This window comes from Quercus lobata, chromosome 5 (assembly GCF_001633185.2).
Source record: "Quercus lobata isolate SW786 chromosome 5, ValleyOak3.0 Primary Assembly, whole genome shotgun sequence".
Classification (NCBI taxonomy): Eukaryota; Viridiplantae; Streptophyta; class Magnoliopsida; order Fagales; family Fagaceae; genus Quercus; species Quercus lobata.
Window position 1 is genome coordinate 84,675,281 of NC_044908.1, and position 16,305 is coordinate 84,691,585.

General features: G+C 39.7%; 3 protein-coding genes across 3 annotated transcripts; 2 read left to right on the forward strand and 1 right to left on the reverse strand.

Moving 5' to 3' along the window:
* Positions 1-1,667: 1,667 nt before the first annotated feature.
* LOC115991338 lies at positions 1,668-3,269 on the reverse strand. Its single transcript, XM_031115043.1, has 2 exons — positions 2,442-3,269; positions 1,668-2,282 (listed from the first exon to the last, which is right to left on the reverse strand). The coding sequence occupies exons 1-2, from the start codon at positions 3,267-3,269 to the stop codon at positions 1,668-1,670; spliced, it is 1,443 nt and encodes a 480-aa protein (XP_030970903.1).
* A 6,343-nt stretch (positions 3,270-9,612) lies between these two features.
* Positions 9,613-10,980, forward strand: LOC115991339 (putative receptor-like protein kinase At3g47110). The gene has a single exon (XM_031115044.1). The coding sequence runs from the start codon at positions 9,613-9,615 to the stop codon at positions 10,978-10,980; it is 1,368 nt and encodes a 455-aa protein (XP_030970904.1).
* A 298-nt stretch (positions 10,981-11,278) lies between these two features.
* LOC115991340 (receptor kinase-like protein Xa21) lies at positions 11,279-12,934 on the forward strand. Its single transcript, XM_031115045.1, has 3 exons — positions 11,279-12,311; positions 12,437-12,835; positions 12,927-12,934. The coding sequence occupies exons 1-3, from the start codon at positions 11,279-11,281 to the stop codon at positions 12,932-12,934; spliced, it is 1,440 nt and encodes a 479-aa protein (XP_030970905.1).
* The last annotated feature ends 3,371 nt before the right edge of the window (positions 12,935-16,305 follow it).

Below are 16,305 nucleotides of genomic sequence, written 5' to 3' on the forward strand. Positions count from 1 at the left end.
AATCTGGAGAAGAAGGCAGTGCGAGTTACCGGGAATGGTCCTACTTCCATGCCCCTTAGTATCGTCTCTTCCATAGCTTCCGAAACGACGAGGACTGCCTCCCCGACCGTCTCGATAGAGGAGATTCCTACTCCCGGCTCCAAAAGGCCGCGTGTGGTTGGCAAAAGGAAGGAGAAGACTGATACTCGTTCGTCCACCATTTGGGATGACGAGACGTTGGCGGTAGAAAGGGCTCATGAGGTCGTCACTCCAGCGGACTTGAAGGCTCTTTCTGACATGTCCCTAAACGATGTGGCTTCTCATCATGTCCACAAACTCGTCCAGGTATGGAGTTCTTCCTTCTACATTTCATCACTTTTTTTTTTACAGACGACTTCATAATTTCCTCCAGGTGTTGGGAGAGAGCCTCCATATTACCGCTGAATACCTCACTCAAGGGGCCAAGGTGGCGTCTCTGACAACCCGGATGGAGGCCTTGGAGAAAGAGAGCTCTGACCTAAGGACGAACCTGATCACCTCCATGGACGAGGCAACGACTTTGAAGGAGAAGGTCAAAGTGCTGGAGGACGACCTCAGAGTTGAGTGCGGGTTGACTCGCGAGAAGGACGAGCAGCTTCTTGCAGCCAAGGAGAAACTTGTGACCATCGCTGCTCGATCTGTGGAGGCTTTCCAGACCACTGACGAGTACAATACTGTGCTCTTCAGTTGGTATTTCAAAGGTTTCGAACTTCTTCGGAGGTATATGATCAAGCATCCTTCTGGAGTCAACCTGGAGAGTCTGGACTTGGAAGAAGTTGACAAGGAAATGGCTCTGGATGAGGCGGCTTCATCTTCTGCCCCTGGTGATGATGCGCCTGAGCCTGTTGCTGACGTACCGGCCAGTGAAGGCACAGCCGATGCCTGATTTGGATACTTAGAAATTTTTTGTTTTATGGTGGGTGCCCATCTTGTTTTGGGCCTTTTCTTTTTGTAAATCTAATTTCAAAACAATTAATTTTATTTTGAAAACAATGATAGTGGCCCAGTGGTTATGGGCTGGAATGAAGCGTACTTACTTTTCCTCTAGATGTTTTGGCTGATTTACATCTGTCTACAGTTTTGTGCTTTGTTAATTAGTCATTGCATCCTATTTTGATTTGATGTACTGCACTCTTTTCTCCGTCAACTGACTCCTGCCACTTGTGACTTTAAGGGGGTGCTGCCTGGGCGACTTATATCCGTCCAGGCGGACTCTTGTCACTTTTTTTTTTTTTTTTTGTCGTCAATAACTTACATCCGTCAAGGCAGAATCTTGTTACTTAGTCTTTTAACCATACTACGATGGTCGTCGGTAACTTACATTCGTCAAGGCGGAATCTTGTTACTTAGTCTTTTAACCATCCTATGATGGTCGTCAGTAACTTACATCCATCAAGGCGGAATCTTGTTACTTAGTCTTTTAACCATCCTATGATGGTCGTCAATAAGTTACATCCGTCAAGGCGGAATCTTGTTATTTAGTCTTTTAACCATACTACGATGGTCGTCAGTAACTTACATCCGTCAAGGTGAAATCTTGTTACTTAGTGATTTATAGGCCTCATGGTCGACCAGTACTGCCTGCGCAAAAACATCAGAGGAATAATACTTTTATTAACTTCAATAACGAATGCATTCGTGTATTACATTTACTCATGGTATTTCTTTAAATGCTCAATGTTCCAAGGACGAGGGAGCTTTTGTCCGTCCATAGTTTCCAGATGGTAACTTCCTTGTCTAGAGTAGTGAATGACGCAGTAAGGCCCTTCCCATGTAGGGCCTAGCTTCCCTTGAGTAGGGTCTTTAGTTGCTATAGTGACTTTGCGAAAGACGAGGTCCCCTATGTCCAGACGCTTGAGTTTGACCCTCTTGTTGTAGTACTCGGCCATCTTTTTTTGATACTTTGTCATTCTACCGGACGCATTGTCTCTTACTTCATCCAGGCAATCCAGGTTGAACCGCAGTTCCTCGTCATTGAGTCCATCTCTGAAAGTTCCTCGTCTGATGCTTGTTATTCCAACTTCTACTGGGATTACTGCCTCTATGCCATAGGTAAGCCTGAAGGGTGTCTCTCCTGTTGGGGTTCTGGCTGTAGTCCTGTATGCCCACAGGACACTAGGTAGTTCTTCTAGCCAGGCACCTTTTGCTTCGTCCAGCTTGGTTTTGATTATCTTGAGCAGCGTCCTGTTCGTTACTTCCGGGGATGAGAACTGATTCTTGATCCCGAGGTCCGAGCAGAAGTCTCTGAAGCCTTGGCTGTCGAACTGCCTCCCATTATCAGATATGATCGTCAAGGGAATCCCGAACCTGCAGATTATGTTTTTCCACACGAAACTCCGGATCCGAGCCTCAGTGATGGTTGCTAGGGCCTCTACTTCAACCCATTTTGTGAAATAGTCAATAGCAACTAGAAGGAATTTTACCTGATCTTTACCTCGGGGTAGAGGACCGACGATATCGATTCCCCATTGTGCGAACGGCCATGGGGAGGCTATGGTCGTCATTTTCTCCGCTGGAAGCCGTTGCACATTCCCGTACCGCTGGCATCTGTCGCACCTTCTGACGATATCAGCAGCATCCCCCTGCATGGTTGGCCAAAAATACCTCGTTCTTATCACCTTGTTGACTAGGGATCTGGAGCCGGCATGGTTGTCACAGATTCCTCCATGTACTTCTTCCAGGATGTATTTGGCCTCATCCTCGTCGACGCACTTTAGATAAGGCATAGAGAAGCCTCTCTTGTACAAGACGTCATTCAGGATCGTGAACCTAGCTGCTCTCTTCTTGACCTTTCTGGCTTCGTCAGTATTCTGAGGTAGGTGCCCGTCCTGAAGGAAGGATATTATGGGCGTCATCCAAGTGTCTGTCCTCTGGATGAAGAACACCGCCACCTCTTCAATACTCGGGTGTTTCTGGATCTCTATTGCCATGTCTGTGCTCATCTTCCCTTCTTCTGATGACGATAGTTTTGATACTTCGTCGACCCCAATATTCTGGCTTCTTGGTATCTGGACGAACTCCACTGTGTCAAACTCTTGAGTTAGTTGCCTTGTCAGTTTGAGGTATTTCTGCATCCTTTCTTCCTTTGCCTCGTACTCTCCACTGATCTGTCCGATTACCAGCTTTGAATCACTCTCGATCAGCAAGTTTTTGGCACCAAGAGCTTTCCCAAGCCTCAAGCCCGTCAATATTCCTTCATACTCGGCTTCGTTATTGGTGGCTGGGAACTTCATTGGAACCCCATATTTCATCACTTCTCCGTCAGGGGTGGTTATGACGACCCCTACTCCCCCCCTTTTTTGGTATGGCGACCCCTACTCCCCCCCTCTTTTGGGCTGACGAACCATCTGTCTGTATTGTCCATTTATCAACTTCGTCTGTAATTCCATCTTCGTCTGGAAGAGTGAATTTAGCGATGAAGTCAGCCAGAGCTTGTGCCTTGATAGCTGTTCTTGGATGGTACTTGATGTCAAATTAGCTGAGTTCGATTGCCCATTGGACCATTCTCCCTGCTGCTTCTGGTTTGTTCATTGATTTCTTAATTGGTTGATCCGTCATCACAAGGATAGGATTTGACTGGAAATACGGCCTGAGCTTGCGCGAGGCTACTATAAGTGCAAACGCAATCTTTTCGATCCTTGGGTACCTGAACTCAGCTTCTTGAAAGGCTTGGCTGACGTAGTACACCGGGAGTTACTTCTTGCCTTCTTCTCTAATCAAGGCTGCGCTTACTACCGAGGCTGACACCGCCAGGTACAAGTATAGGTTCTCCCCTCCTTTGGACGGGCTAAGGAGAGGTGGACTGCTCAGGTATTGCTTCAGCTCTTGGAACGCTGCTTCGCATTCGTCGGTCCAAGCAAAAGCCTGCTTGAGGGTTTTGAAGAAGGGCAGGCATTTGTCTGTGGCCCTAGAGACGAACCTATTTAGAGCTGCTATCCTTCCTGTAAGTTTCTGTACATCCTTGACGGTCTTGGGTGAGGCCATGTCAATGATAGCTCGTACTTTCTCTGGATTTGCTTCTATTCCTCTCTAGGACACCATGAATCCCAAGAACTTTTCCAAGGCTACCCCAAAAACACATTTGCTTGGATTCAACTTCATCTGGTGTTTTTTCAGGGTTGCAAAAGTCTCCTCCAGGTCGTCCAGATGAGCGAGCTCCTCCTTGCTCTTGACGAGCATATCGTCCACGTATACTTCCATGTTCTTGCCAATCTGTTGGCTGAACATTTTTTTTACCAATCTTTGGTACGTAGCTCCAGCATTTTTCAACCCAAAAGGCATCACCTTGTAACAGTAGAGTCCTTGGCTTGTGATGAAGGCAGTCTTCTCCTGGTCTTCTTCAGCCATCTTTATCTGGTTGTACCCTGAGAAGGCGTCCATGAACGTCAGTAGCTTGTGTCCGGCGGTGGAGTCCACGAGCTGGTCTATCCTTGGTAGAGGGAAGCTGTCCTTTGGGCATGCTTTGTTCAGGTCGGTGAAGTCTACACACATTCTCCACTTTCTGTTCGCTTTCTTTACCAGGACGACGTTGGCGAGCCATTCTGGATAGTATACTTCCCGGATGAATCCAGCCGTCAAGAGTTTGGTTACTTCCTCTGCTACTGCCTGATCTCGTTCTGGAGCAAAAGTTCTTCGTCGTTGCTGAACGGGCTTCCTGCTGGGGTCCACATTCAGCCTATGCTGGATGAATTCTGGAGATATGCCTAGCATGTCCTCGTGACTCCATGCAAAGACATCTAGATTCCCCTTAAGGAATTTTATGAGCCTCGTTCTCATCTCGGGGCTTAGCGTCGTCCCTATCCTGGTCGTCTTGTCCGCATTTCCTTCTACCAACTCCACTGCTTCTAGGGTCTCCATCCCGTCCTCCTCTTTTTCTTCAATCGTCCACGTGTGGTTCTCTTTTTTTGCCAGTACGGTCTGATAGCATTCCCTTGCCAGGACTTGGTCACCCTTCACTTCACCCACGCCGTTGTCTGTTGGGAATTTCACCTTCAAACAGTAGGTCGACATCGCCGCCTTTCACTTGTTTAGGGTGGGCCTCCCAATGATGACATTGTAGGACGAGGGGCAATCTACCACCAGGAAGTCTACTTGTTTGGTCAACTGCAATGGGTAGGTCCCTGCCATCACCGTCAGAGTCATTATACCCCTGGGGTAGACCCTGTCTCCACTGAAGCTGACAAGCGGAGAGTCAAAAGGGCGGAGCCTTTTTGGATCTAATCTCAACTGTTGGAAGGCTGGGAGGTAGATGATATCCGTTGAGCTCCCGTTATCAATAAGGATCCTTTTGGTATTGAACCCTTCTATATTCAGCACTATGACCAGGGGATCGTTGTGAGGCTGCTTTACTCCTCTGGCGTCTCCTTCATTAAAGGACATGTCTTGGTATGTTCGTCGGTGCTTGGACAGAGGCATGGTGTGGACGCTGTTCACCTGTCTGTGGCATGCTTTTTTGAGTGATCTAAATGATCCTCCTGAGGATCGTCCTCCCGTGATCGTGTTTATCTCCCCGATCACTTTGTGTGGAGGCTGGGACGGATGGTCGTCATCCCGAGTGAAGGATTCATGTTAGGTCCTGTTGTCGTCTCTGAACTTGTTATATTCTCCTTTCTTTACATATTTCTGTAACTTTCCTTTCCGTATTAATTCCTCTATTTGTTCCTTCAGGTCTCTGCAATCTTCTGTGTTGTGGCCGTGGTCTCTATGGAACCGGCAATACTTGTTATTGTCGCGTACGTTGGGGGACGAGTGTAATGGCCTGGGCCATTTGAGATAATGCTCGTCCTTGATCTGCGTGAAAATCTTGTCAACAGGCATAACCAAAGGAGTAAATTTTACCTGACGAGGATTTTTGTCGTCTCTCCTTCTATTCCCGTCATTGTTCCGTCGTTCTGGTCTGTCTCTCTTTTGCCCTCTACGGTCGTCTTCTCTTTTGGACTTGTCTCCTAACCTCTCAGTATCTTTTATGGCAGCTAGAGCATCTTTCGCGTTCATGTACTTTTGTGCCTTCAGGAGCATCTCAGCCATCGTCTTCGGGGGGTTTTTTACAAGAGAGGCCACAAGGTCTCTGGATCTCAACCCTGCTTTGAAGGTCGTCAGCTGCACCTTGTCATCAGCTTCGTCCACTTCCAGAGTTTCCCGGGTGAATCGCTTGACATATGACCTCAGAGTCTCCTTCTCTCCCTGTCTTATGGTGAGTAAGTAATCTACTGGTCTCATTGGGTGTTATCCCCCTATGAAGTGGCACAAGAAAGCACTACTCAGCTGATCGAAGTTGTCTATGGACGAGTTTGGCAACTTAGTAAACCACTCTCTTGCAGCTCCTTTGAGAGTCGTAGGGAAGGAACGACACAATATCTCGTCAGGTGGTTGCTGAAGACCCAGAGTCGTCTTAAAGGTATTAAGATGATCCTGAGAGTCCTTGAGTCCGTCGAATGGCTCTAATTGAGGCAGGCGAAACTTTGACGGCACGGGGCAATCAAGTACCGCTGCAGTGAAGGGCGAATCCGTAGCCCTTATCATTTTGTCTACGCTCCGGTCTGTTTTTTCTTTGATAGCGCTCCTTAGTTCGTCCATCTCTTTCCTTATTTCCCGAAGAAGATCTGAGTTCTGTTCGTCCGGAGTAGTTGGTCTCCGGGGGGTTTCCCTCCGTTGGCTATCCCCCTCTCCCTCCGTGTTGCCTTTGGACCGGTTTTCTTCCTGTTGAGCTTGTTGAACCTGCTGGAGCCGCAGCTTCATTTCCTGGTTCTGTCTGGTGAGTTCCTCAATGGTGGCTGCAAAGGGCTTGAACTTGCTGGGCCAAGGTTGCTGAATCTGGGTTGGATTCCATCTGGATATGGAGAATTGATGGAAACTACGTTTTCGAATATGAATCTGAAAACTCGTTCCCACAGACGACGCCAAACTGATGGAACACAAATTCGTCAGTAAGAGTGAGCAGATGGAATCTCTTGTGGAATATGAAGGTTTGCTCGATGAGGGCCACCGGTGTGGTGCCTGCCACAAAGTCTCCGATGCCAAAGTTAGGATAACAATCAAACACAGTAAAGAAGTAAAATGTAATTTCAGAGTATTTTTTGCATATATCCCCCCTTCTGTTGGTTGTATGAAAGCTTTATACCTGAGGCCTTAGAGGCTAGCCGTTGGGGCTGTTAATGCTCTCTGAAGTAACGCCCCTGGTCCAGTAATGAGACTTTTAAGAGGCTCCCAACGGTCTGCCTGGTCGATTTAATAACTGCTCAGGTCATTGATTGACTGCATTGAATGACTCCCTGCCTTCGTCAGTGATGATGGCTTTCTTCATTGTTTCTGATGACCTCGTCATGGATGATTCCTTCGTCATTAATGTTATCTTCGTCAGTGGGATGTAGAATCATCATTCCTGTTAAGTTTCTCATCAATTTGGACCATCTCTGTAGAAGCATTGAATGAAAAAAAATTATCCAAAAGGGGTAATCTTCACAGAATATTAGTTGGTGCGATATGGTCCATTCACTTCATCATTCCCAATCTAGACCATTTTCGTCGTTACCATTGCGTGATTAATTTACTTTTTTCACTGTGTGCGAGGAAACTGTAACAAGTAACAAGTCGCATTCTTCACAAAAGACAGAGACAAGAAACGAGGAAACTGTAACATTCACATTACTTGGTGCGCTATGATCCACTACGCACTCAAGCTATTCTACTTTTTCATCATTCAAGAACCTAGTGCTGCAACATTTCTACTGCTTCGACCACATTTAATCAAGCACAACCCAGAACTCGCTCATTAAATTGAATTCATCTATTGGGATTGGGTAATAAAGATTTCGTTCTACATTGTAAATTTCTTCTTGATTGCCTTATTTGGGATGTGTCGCCTTGCGCAATAGCTTTTCTTTTAAAGATGTCCTTAGTTTTCTTTTCTTTTTTTTTTTCTTTTTTTTTTTTTTTTTTCAAGTTGGTTTGTCAATTTTATTACATCTTTCATAATTATACTTAAGGTTAGAAACCAAATTAACACAACTGAAAGATTGTAGACCAAATTGAAGTATGATGTAAAGGATAAAAATCAAATACGTAGTTTACCCAACTTATTATAACTATCTCCAAAAAAAAAAAAAAAAAAGGTTTAAACTCATAAAATTTGAAAGGCCAAAATACATTAGCTTTTTTAAATCAAATAAATGCCATTTTAGTAAATTTATTAAGGTTAAAAGTTGCTCTCATGATAATTATTAATGGACCATTTTAAGAAAGTTTTAATATTATTTTTATGAAAAATATAAAAAGTTGTAAAAAAAAATCAATTACTTTTTTTCTTTCCCCATAAGAAGTTCCAAAAAATATTTCATAAACCAATACCTTTAGCATATTTCATCCCACTTCTCATAAAAATATTTCATAACAGTTTCTAAAAATATTTTATAAAAGTTAACTTTTCCCATTTATTAAAATTTTATTCATTAACTTTTTAAATCGTACAATATTTTATGACATGATCTTAAAAGAAAGCGTGGACAAATGAGATAGAACAACGTGACTATAAATTTATTACATTAATTTATTAAATTAAATAATTATTATGTAATTATATATGATATCACTTAGAACATAATTCTTGGCTATATTGACAAAATTTAAGATAGTTATCATGTAAAAATGCAGTCAGATTGGGCAAGAGGTTGCAACTAATTGGACCATATTTACCCAAAAAAAAAACTAATTGGACCATAATGTATGGTATTATAGGTATAACACGTTGGAATATTGGGCATAGAATAAGGTATTCTGTTTCACAAAAAAAAAATAAAAAAAATAAAAAAATAAAAGAATAAGGTATTCTGGCTCAAGAAAAGTCGTGATAATAAAAAGCAAGTCTATAGGTAACCCTTTAATCCACCTAATTGGCCACATTGGAAGTGTAAGCCTATCCAAGAAATTGATTACTAAAAAACAAAACATTAATTCAAACACCCATCCATCCTTATCTTGGCGTATCCATGAGTTTAAAAATCCAAATTCTTATCAATTGGTGGGAGTCTTCACAAAAGACAAAGACTAGACTAGTGTTGGCGTTACCATTGTGTGATTGGTTTACTTTTTTCCTTTGTGTATGAGAAAAAATTATAGCATTCATATTAGCTGTTGCGATATGATCTGATCCACTCACTTCACTATCCCAATCTAGAAGAACTGTCATCGTCAGTGGTTTACTTTTTTCCGGTGTACGCGAGGAAACGGTATAACAACTAACAAGTAACATTCGCGTTATATGATCCACTCACCCCACTATCCCTGTCTATTCTCTCATCACTCAAGACCTTAGTGCTGCAACTTGTCTATTGCTTTGACCTCATTCAGTCAAACACAACGCAAAACTTGCTCATTAAATAGAATCAGCAAGGGAGAGGATCTTATTCACTTCCAAGCCATCCTTCTCTTATGACCCACTACTCACTTCGCCATCCAAAATCTAATTCTACTTTCTCATCATTCAAGACCCTAGTACTGCAACATTTCTACTGGCTTCAACCTCATTTACTCAAACACAACCCAGAACTTGCTCATTAAATTGAATCAGCAAAGAATTGAGGATCTTCGCTTGTAGCAATGGGAACGAGACTATTGTGCTCAATTCACTTCCTAGCCATCCTTCTCTTGTTCAATGTAAAATCAACTCTTGCTGTTTTATCTAGCAATACTGGCACCTCAAGTTATTTTGGCGGGAATGAGACAGATTATCAGGCTTTGTTGGCCTTCAAGACAAAGATAACACAAGACCCTGGAAACGTATTGAGCTCGTGGAATGATTCCCTCCATTTCTGCCAGTGGGAAGGTGTAACATGCGGCCGCAAGCATAGAAGAGTCACTGTATTAAACCTTAAGTCCAGAGGTTTGGTGGGTTCCTTGTCTCCATACATAGGCAACCTCAGCTTCATGAGGGTAATCGATCTCTCGAACAATACCATTGGAGGCAAGATTCATAATGAAGTTGGTCGTCTATTCAGGTTGCGAGTATTGAGCCTGAGTAACAACTCCTTCCAAGGAGAAATTCCTGCAAACCTTTCCCATTGCGCGAACCTGGAGCACCTTACGGTCAATTATAGTAACCTTTCAGGGTCAATCCCGACGGAGTTCGCTTCTTTGTCAAAGCTGGTGGTATTTTCTGTTGGCAAAAACAATCTCATGGGAAGAATCCCACCTTTCATTGGAAACCTTAGCTCTCTCCAAGTCTTATCTCTATCCTATAATGTCTTGAAAGGACAGATTCCAAATGACTTAGGCCAATTAGGAAGCTTACAAATTCTTGCACTGGGAGAAAATAAACTCTCTGGTTTGATTCCATCGTCTTTGTATAATCTTTCATCTATAATTATTTTTTCATTGTCTGAAAATGAGTTTAGTGGAACTCTTCCCACAGACTTATTCCTCACTATTCCTCATCTCCAGTTGCTTCAAATAACTGGAAACAATTTTACCGGATCTATTCCGACCTCATTATCTAATGCTTCAGAGCTACAAATCTTCGATGTTGGAAGCAACAAACTTACCGGAAAAGTTTCAGTTAATTTTGGAGGCTTACAACATTTGGAAGATATACTTTTTTATGAAAATAATTTAGGAAGCGGAGATGTTGATGAATTGGACTTCATTAAATCTCTAGTCAATTGTAGCCGATTGAAGACCTTTATCCTCGAAGACAATCAATTCAAAGGTATGTTGCCAAATGTTTTGGGAAATCTTTCAACCCAACTTGAATATTTTATGATCAGCAACAATCTTATTTTTGGGGAAATCCCTTCAGGGATAGGTAATTTGATTAGCATGAACCACTTATGGATGGCTGGTAATGAACTCACAGGCACAATCCCAAGAGATATTGGTAACCTCCAAAAGCTACAAAGATTATTTTTATCTAACAACAAACTCTCAGGAAGGTTACCAATTACCCTTGGAAACCTATCTTCAATGAGTTAACATGAATTTCGGAAATAATAGATTGCAAGGAACTATCCCATCAAGTATAGGAAAGTGCAAAAATCTGATTTTGTTAGATCTATCTCAAAACAATCTCCATGGCACCATTCCAAAACAACTCTTTGCAATTTCCTCCTTGTCAATTTCACTTAATTTAGCTCAAAACTTTTTAATTGGATCATTACCATTAGGGGTCAGCAATCTTGTCCATTTAGCAAAATAGGACATATCTAAGAACAAGTTGTCTAGTGAAATTCCAAGCAGTCTAAGCTCTTGCACTAGCCTTGAATACCTTTACATGGAAGGTAATTTCTTTCATGGAGTAATTCCAACAGCTTTGAGTTCTTTAAGAGGTATCCAAGTTATGGATCTTTCTAGAAACAAGTTGTCAGGTCAAATTCCAAATTTCCTGGATAAACTCTTCTTGAAGAATTTGAATTTATCCTTCAATGATTTTGAGGGAGAGGTTCCTACAAAAGGAGTTTTTGCAAATGCTAGTGCACTATCAATTGTAGGAAATAATAGGCTTTGTGGGGGCATATCGAAACTAAAGTTGCCTAGGTGTGTAGCCAATGAAAGGAAGAAAACGAAGTGGCATCTTGCAATCAAAATTTTAATCTCAATGGCTTGTGTGATTGTGGCAATGATCATAGTGTCATTTTTCTTATTTACCTATCGCAAAAATAGAAGAAAAGAAAACACTTCTGGATCTTACTTGAGAAAATCACTTCTGAAAGTGTCTTACCAAATGCTTCTTAAAGCAACTGATGGGTTCTCTTCAGCAAACTTAATTGGTGTGGGTAGTTTTGGCTCAGTGTATAAAGGCATCCTTGGTGAGGATGGATCAATTGTTGCAGTCAAGGTACTAAATATTCAACGCAGAGGAGCTTCTAGGAGCTTCATCTCAGAGTGTGAAACCTTGAAAAATATTCGTCATCGAAATCTTTTGAAGATCATAACTTCTTGCTCAAGTGTGGATTTTCATGGTAATGATTTTAAGGCTCTAGTCTATGAGTTCATGCCCAATGGAAATCTAGAAAACTGGTTACATGATCTGGAAACAGATTTTGGGCAAGTAGAGATACAAAATTTGAACCTTCTTCAAAGAATAAACATTGCCATTGATGTTGCATGTGCACTCGATTATCTACATCACCATTGCCCAATGCCAGTTGTTCACTGTGATTTAAAGCCAAGCAACATTCTTTTTTACTATGATATGATTGCTCATGTTGGAGATTTTGGACTTGCAAAATTTCTTTTAGAACAAACAAATCTGAAGCAAAGCAGCTCAATTGGAATTAGAGGAACAATTGGGTACACTCCTCCAGGTAACATCAATTTATTGAAATTTTCATTTGTTAACATATATTTTCTCACATTTAACATGATTAATTTTTTAGTTCCTAAATTTTAATGTGACTATATTACCTATATCAAATGTTTTGAATGGCAGAGTACGGTTTAGGAAGTGAAGTGTCAACCAAAGGGGATGTCTACAGTTATGGAATCTTATTGTTGGAAATGATAACAGGAAAGAGACCTACAGATAGTATGTTTGATGGAGGCTTGAATCTTCACAACTACGCTAGCATAGCCTGGCCTAACCATGTATTGGAGATTGCAGACCCAAAACTTTTAAACAATAATGATGAAGTAACTGGCAATCACAATTACACCCCAACAAATAGAACGAATGAGTGTTTGATATCCATAGTGAAGTTTGGCCTGGCATGCTCTGTGGAGTCGCTGCAAGAACGATGGGACATTAGCAAGGCCATCTCTGAGTTGCAATTGGTCAGGGACATTCTTCTTGGCGCTAGGATTTACTGCAACATGCTTGGCCATGCGAAAGGTCAAAAATCAAAATTTTCTCCCTCTTAATGTTGGTATTAAATTCTTTACTTACTCTTTGACCTTTTCCTCTTTTATGTTTTCGATTGCAGGCTCATAAAGTTTTACAATGGAAGAAAGAATTGTTTGGCCTGCTTAATAAACATGCTTATGGTTTATTGAGAAGTATTCTGCATGGTTCTTATATTACTCATCCTACATATTTATATTATTATATGTGTGTAACTCCAAATAATTTCCTTCAAAGTTGTATTTGTGATTAAATTAATTGATATTATGCTTAGAAAAGTAATTATGTATCCAATTTCTATTGCAGTTGTAATTTTTTAAGGCAACATAAGATGTTTTTTTGCACTTCCCGTTCCCATCACTAATTGTATGGAAAAAGTGGCAAAGTGGGATTCCAATCTAGTTGTTATTCTGATTACCTTAGCTATACCGATGTAATTCACATGACATAAGTAATGATACTTTTATATATATATGATACAAATGATACCATGTTCACTGATATTTCTTATTGCAATATCAGTGAACATAGCCCTCCAAACTGAAGAGTGACTTATAGAAGGGATTTTGTCTATAATTATATGGATTGGAGGTAGGTTTATTATATATAAAAGAATATTTTATAGAGTACATTGATACAATTCTATCAGAGTGGGGTGTCAATTGAGCGAATTGATAGGTTGGGGGACATTGAAAATGAAGGAAAATTTTAGGATGGAAAAGTGTAATTTTGCCCAGAAATAAATAAAAAATTGAAAGATGAATTCCAAAGGAATAAGAAGAAAAACCTGACTAGTTTGGGTAGCTGCAGTTGCTAAATACTCACCGCTAGAAACAAGAAGTTAGCCATAATCAATTTAAGTCGACCATCACAATAAAATGTTGGAACTTAGTTAGTACATTAAAATTAGCTTACAGGAATTTAGAAGACAGGTATAAGAGAAGCAAGGAAATACTCTTACTGTATCAGTTGTTAATTAGTTGTTACTGCTAGTTGTATCATATATATGTATGTTGTACTCTCCATTGAAAGGTAGTTTTTTGTTTACAATTACCAAAAATATTGATTTTATTAAAAACAAATCATAAATAATTGTTTTTTAATAATAAACTCTACCCTTTAATTGAAATTTGTTTATATAAAAAATATTAAATTCATTATATAAAAATATTTTTAATAATTTTTTAATCGTCATATCCTACTTTTTCAAAAATCATCGAGTCCCGCACCCGCATCTAAATCCGGAAACGCATCATGGCTGGAGAGGCAGAAACTTAGAGAAAACACAGAGCAAAATATAGCCTCCATCTTGGTGTATCCATGAGTTAAAAAAAAAAATCCAAATTCTTATCAATTGGTGTGACCAAACCTTGAAACCAAGACCCACGTTCACTGCATTATTAAATCTTCGATACCATGGAGTTGGTCAAAGGTTCTAGTCGTTAACATAGACAGGTCATTCATGAAGGGGCCGGTGACGGGTCTATGTACGACAAGTTCAAACATTTTGAAATTGCTATGGGTTGCAATAATGAATTCATCTATTGGGATTAGGTAATAAAGATTTTGTTCTAGATTGTAAATTTCTTCTTTTATATATATATATATATTGCTTTATTTGTGATGTGTCGCCATAGCTTTTTTTTAATTTTAAAGATGTTCTTTTTTTTTCTTTTTTTCTTTTTTCAGTTGGTTCGTCACTTTGTCACTATATCGTGTATCTTACACTTTTATTATATCTTTCATAATTATACTTAAAATTATTTGCCCAAAAAAGCAAAATACATCCTATCAATATTTGGATAAAAAAACATATGTTAATGACAAATATGTCATGATTATATCCATGACAAACAATTTAAAATTAAATAGTATGATTATGTTAATGACAAACAATTTAAAACTAAATAATATAATTAAAACACTATTATTATTTCTGTGTGTATTCTAATAAATATTATTGTTTACTTAAAAAAAAAAAAAAAAAAGTTAGAAGAAGGTCGTATAAGCAAAAGTAAGGTATTTTTTTTTTCAGCAAACGCATAAGACCCGACAAAAGTCATTCTATTTTTCCAAGAGAAGCAAATATATAACCTCACGTGAATTAGCTCGTTGGGCTTTGATTAATGTTGTGCCCTGCTTTTGTTCTGTGTTAAATATAATTTTTCATTCCAGCCAAAAAAATAAAAAAATGGAGAACTTGTACCTGTACTATTGTACTGAAAAATTGAGTGGGGGAAGACTAGTTCATATATATAGCATAAAGGCTCCCTCACTTAAAATCACTTGGAACATTATTCTTGGCGACATTGACAAATTTTAAGATAGTTATCATGTAATAATGCAGTCAGATTGGGCAAGGTTGCAACTAATTGGACCATAATGTATGGTATTATACGTATAACACGTTGGAATATTGGGCATAGAATAAGGTATTCTGGCACAAGAAAAGTCATGATAATAAAAGGCAAGTCAATAGGTAACCCCTTTTCATCCACCTAATTGGCCTCATTGGAAGTTGTAAGCGTATCCAAGAAATTGATTGAAGCATCTACATATTAGACATTTAGACAAACCTGATTAGAAAAAACAATGAATTAAAAAAAAAAAAAAAAAAAAACGTACACACCCACCCCATCCTTATTTTATTTACACGAAGAGCTTTCCTATTCTTTTTTAATTTACTTTTTTTTAATAATTCAATAGTTGTAATTTGTGAATGAGAAAGGAAAAAAAAAGATTTGAGCCTTGTTGTCTCCGTTGCTAAGACTTTTATAGTTTTCCCTACAGATGATGTTGAAGGAAGCATTGATATTGTAAATCTTGAGTGAAACTCTCTGAAATATTTCAATAGTGAAGCACATATACTTGAGAAAGGAAAGACGGAAAGGCTGTAACACTCAGTTCACACTATATTAGATTACTTGGTATTGTTCCCAGGCATTATAGCAGACAATCCAAGTCCCAGTGCGTCAATCGTGGAAGAAATTGTGCTCTTTCTCCCAAGGAAGTTCTCTTTTCTATGAGAAGCGGGATTTTACTTGTTGGAAGTCAAGAAGAACACAATTCAAAACATGGTCCTATGGTGTTTATGGAACATGCAAGGGCGAAGCTACACACATGGGTGGGCCGGGGGCCATGGCCCCCCAAAATTTTGAAAAATTCCTTATTATATGTATATAATTATTTTAACATTTTAAAATTTTAGTCTACAAAAATAAGAGTTGACCTCCCAGATATTTGAGTTAGTTTAATGAAGCTCTTAAAAAAATAATTTGTCTAATAGTTTTAGAGGAAATACTATATTGTTCTCAATTTCATTTTTTATGGTAAAATGTGCTCTCAAAAAAAAAAAAATTGTTAAATTTTTTATAAAGTTTGGCACTAAACTTATTTAGATCTATCTTTTTCAACCCATTATGTGGCGATTAAATAATTCATTGACTCATTAAAAAAATATT

What these genes read in the sequence shown, in the direction of transcription:
- LOC115991338 (XM_031115043.1), bottom strand. Translation starts at nt 3,269, where the DNA reads ATGAAATATGGGGTTCCAATGAAGTTCCCAGCCACCAATAACGAAGCC. An exon ending in TACCCCGAGGTAAAGATCAG is followed by an intron (nt 2,283 to 2,441) that starts GTAAAATTCCTT and finishes AATGGGAGGCAG; the next exon opens with TTCGACAGCCAAGGCTTCAG.
- LOC115991339 (XM_031115044.1), top strand. Translation starts at nt 9,613, where the DNA reads ATGGGAACGAGACTATTGTGCTCAATTCACTTCCTAGCCATCCTTCTC.
- LOC115991340 (XM_031115045.1), top strand. Translation starts at nt 11,279, where the DNA reads ATGGAAGGTAATTTCTTTCATGGAGTAATTCCAACAGCTTTGAGTTCT. An exon ending in AATTGGGTACACTCCTCCAG is followed by an intron (nt 12,312 to 12,436) that starts GTAACATCAATT and finishes TTTGAATGGCAG; the next exon opens with AGTACGGTTTAGGAAGTGAA.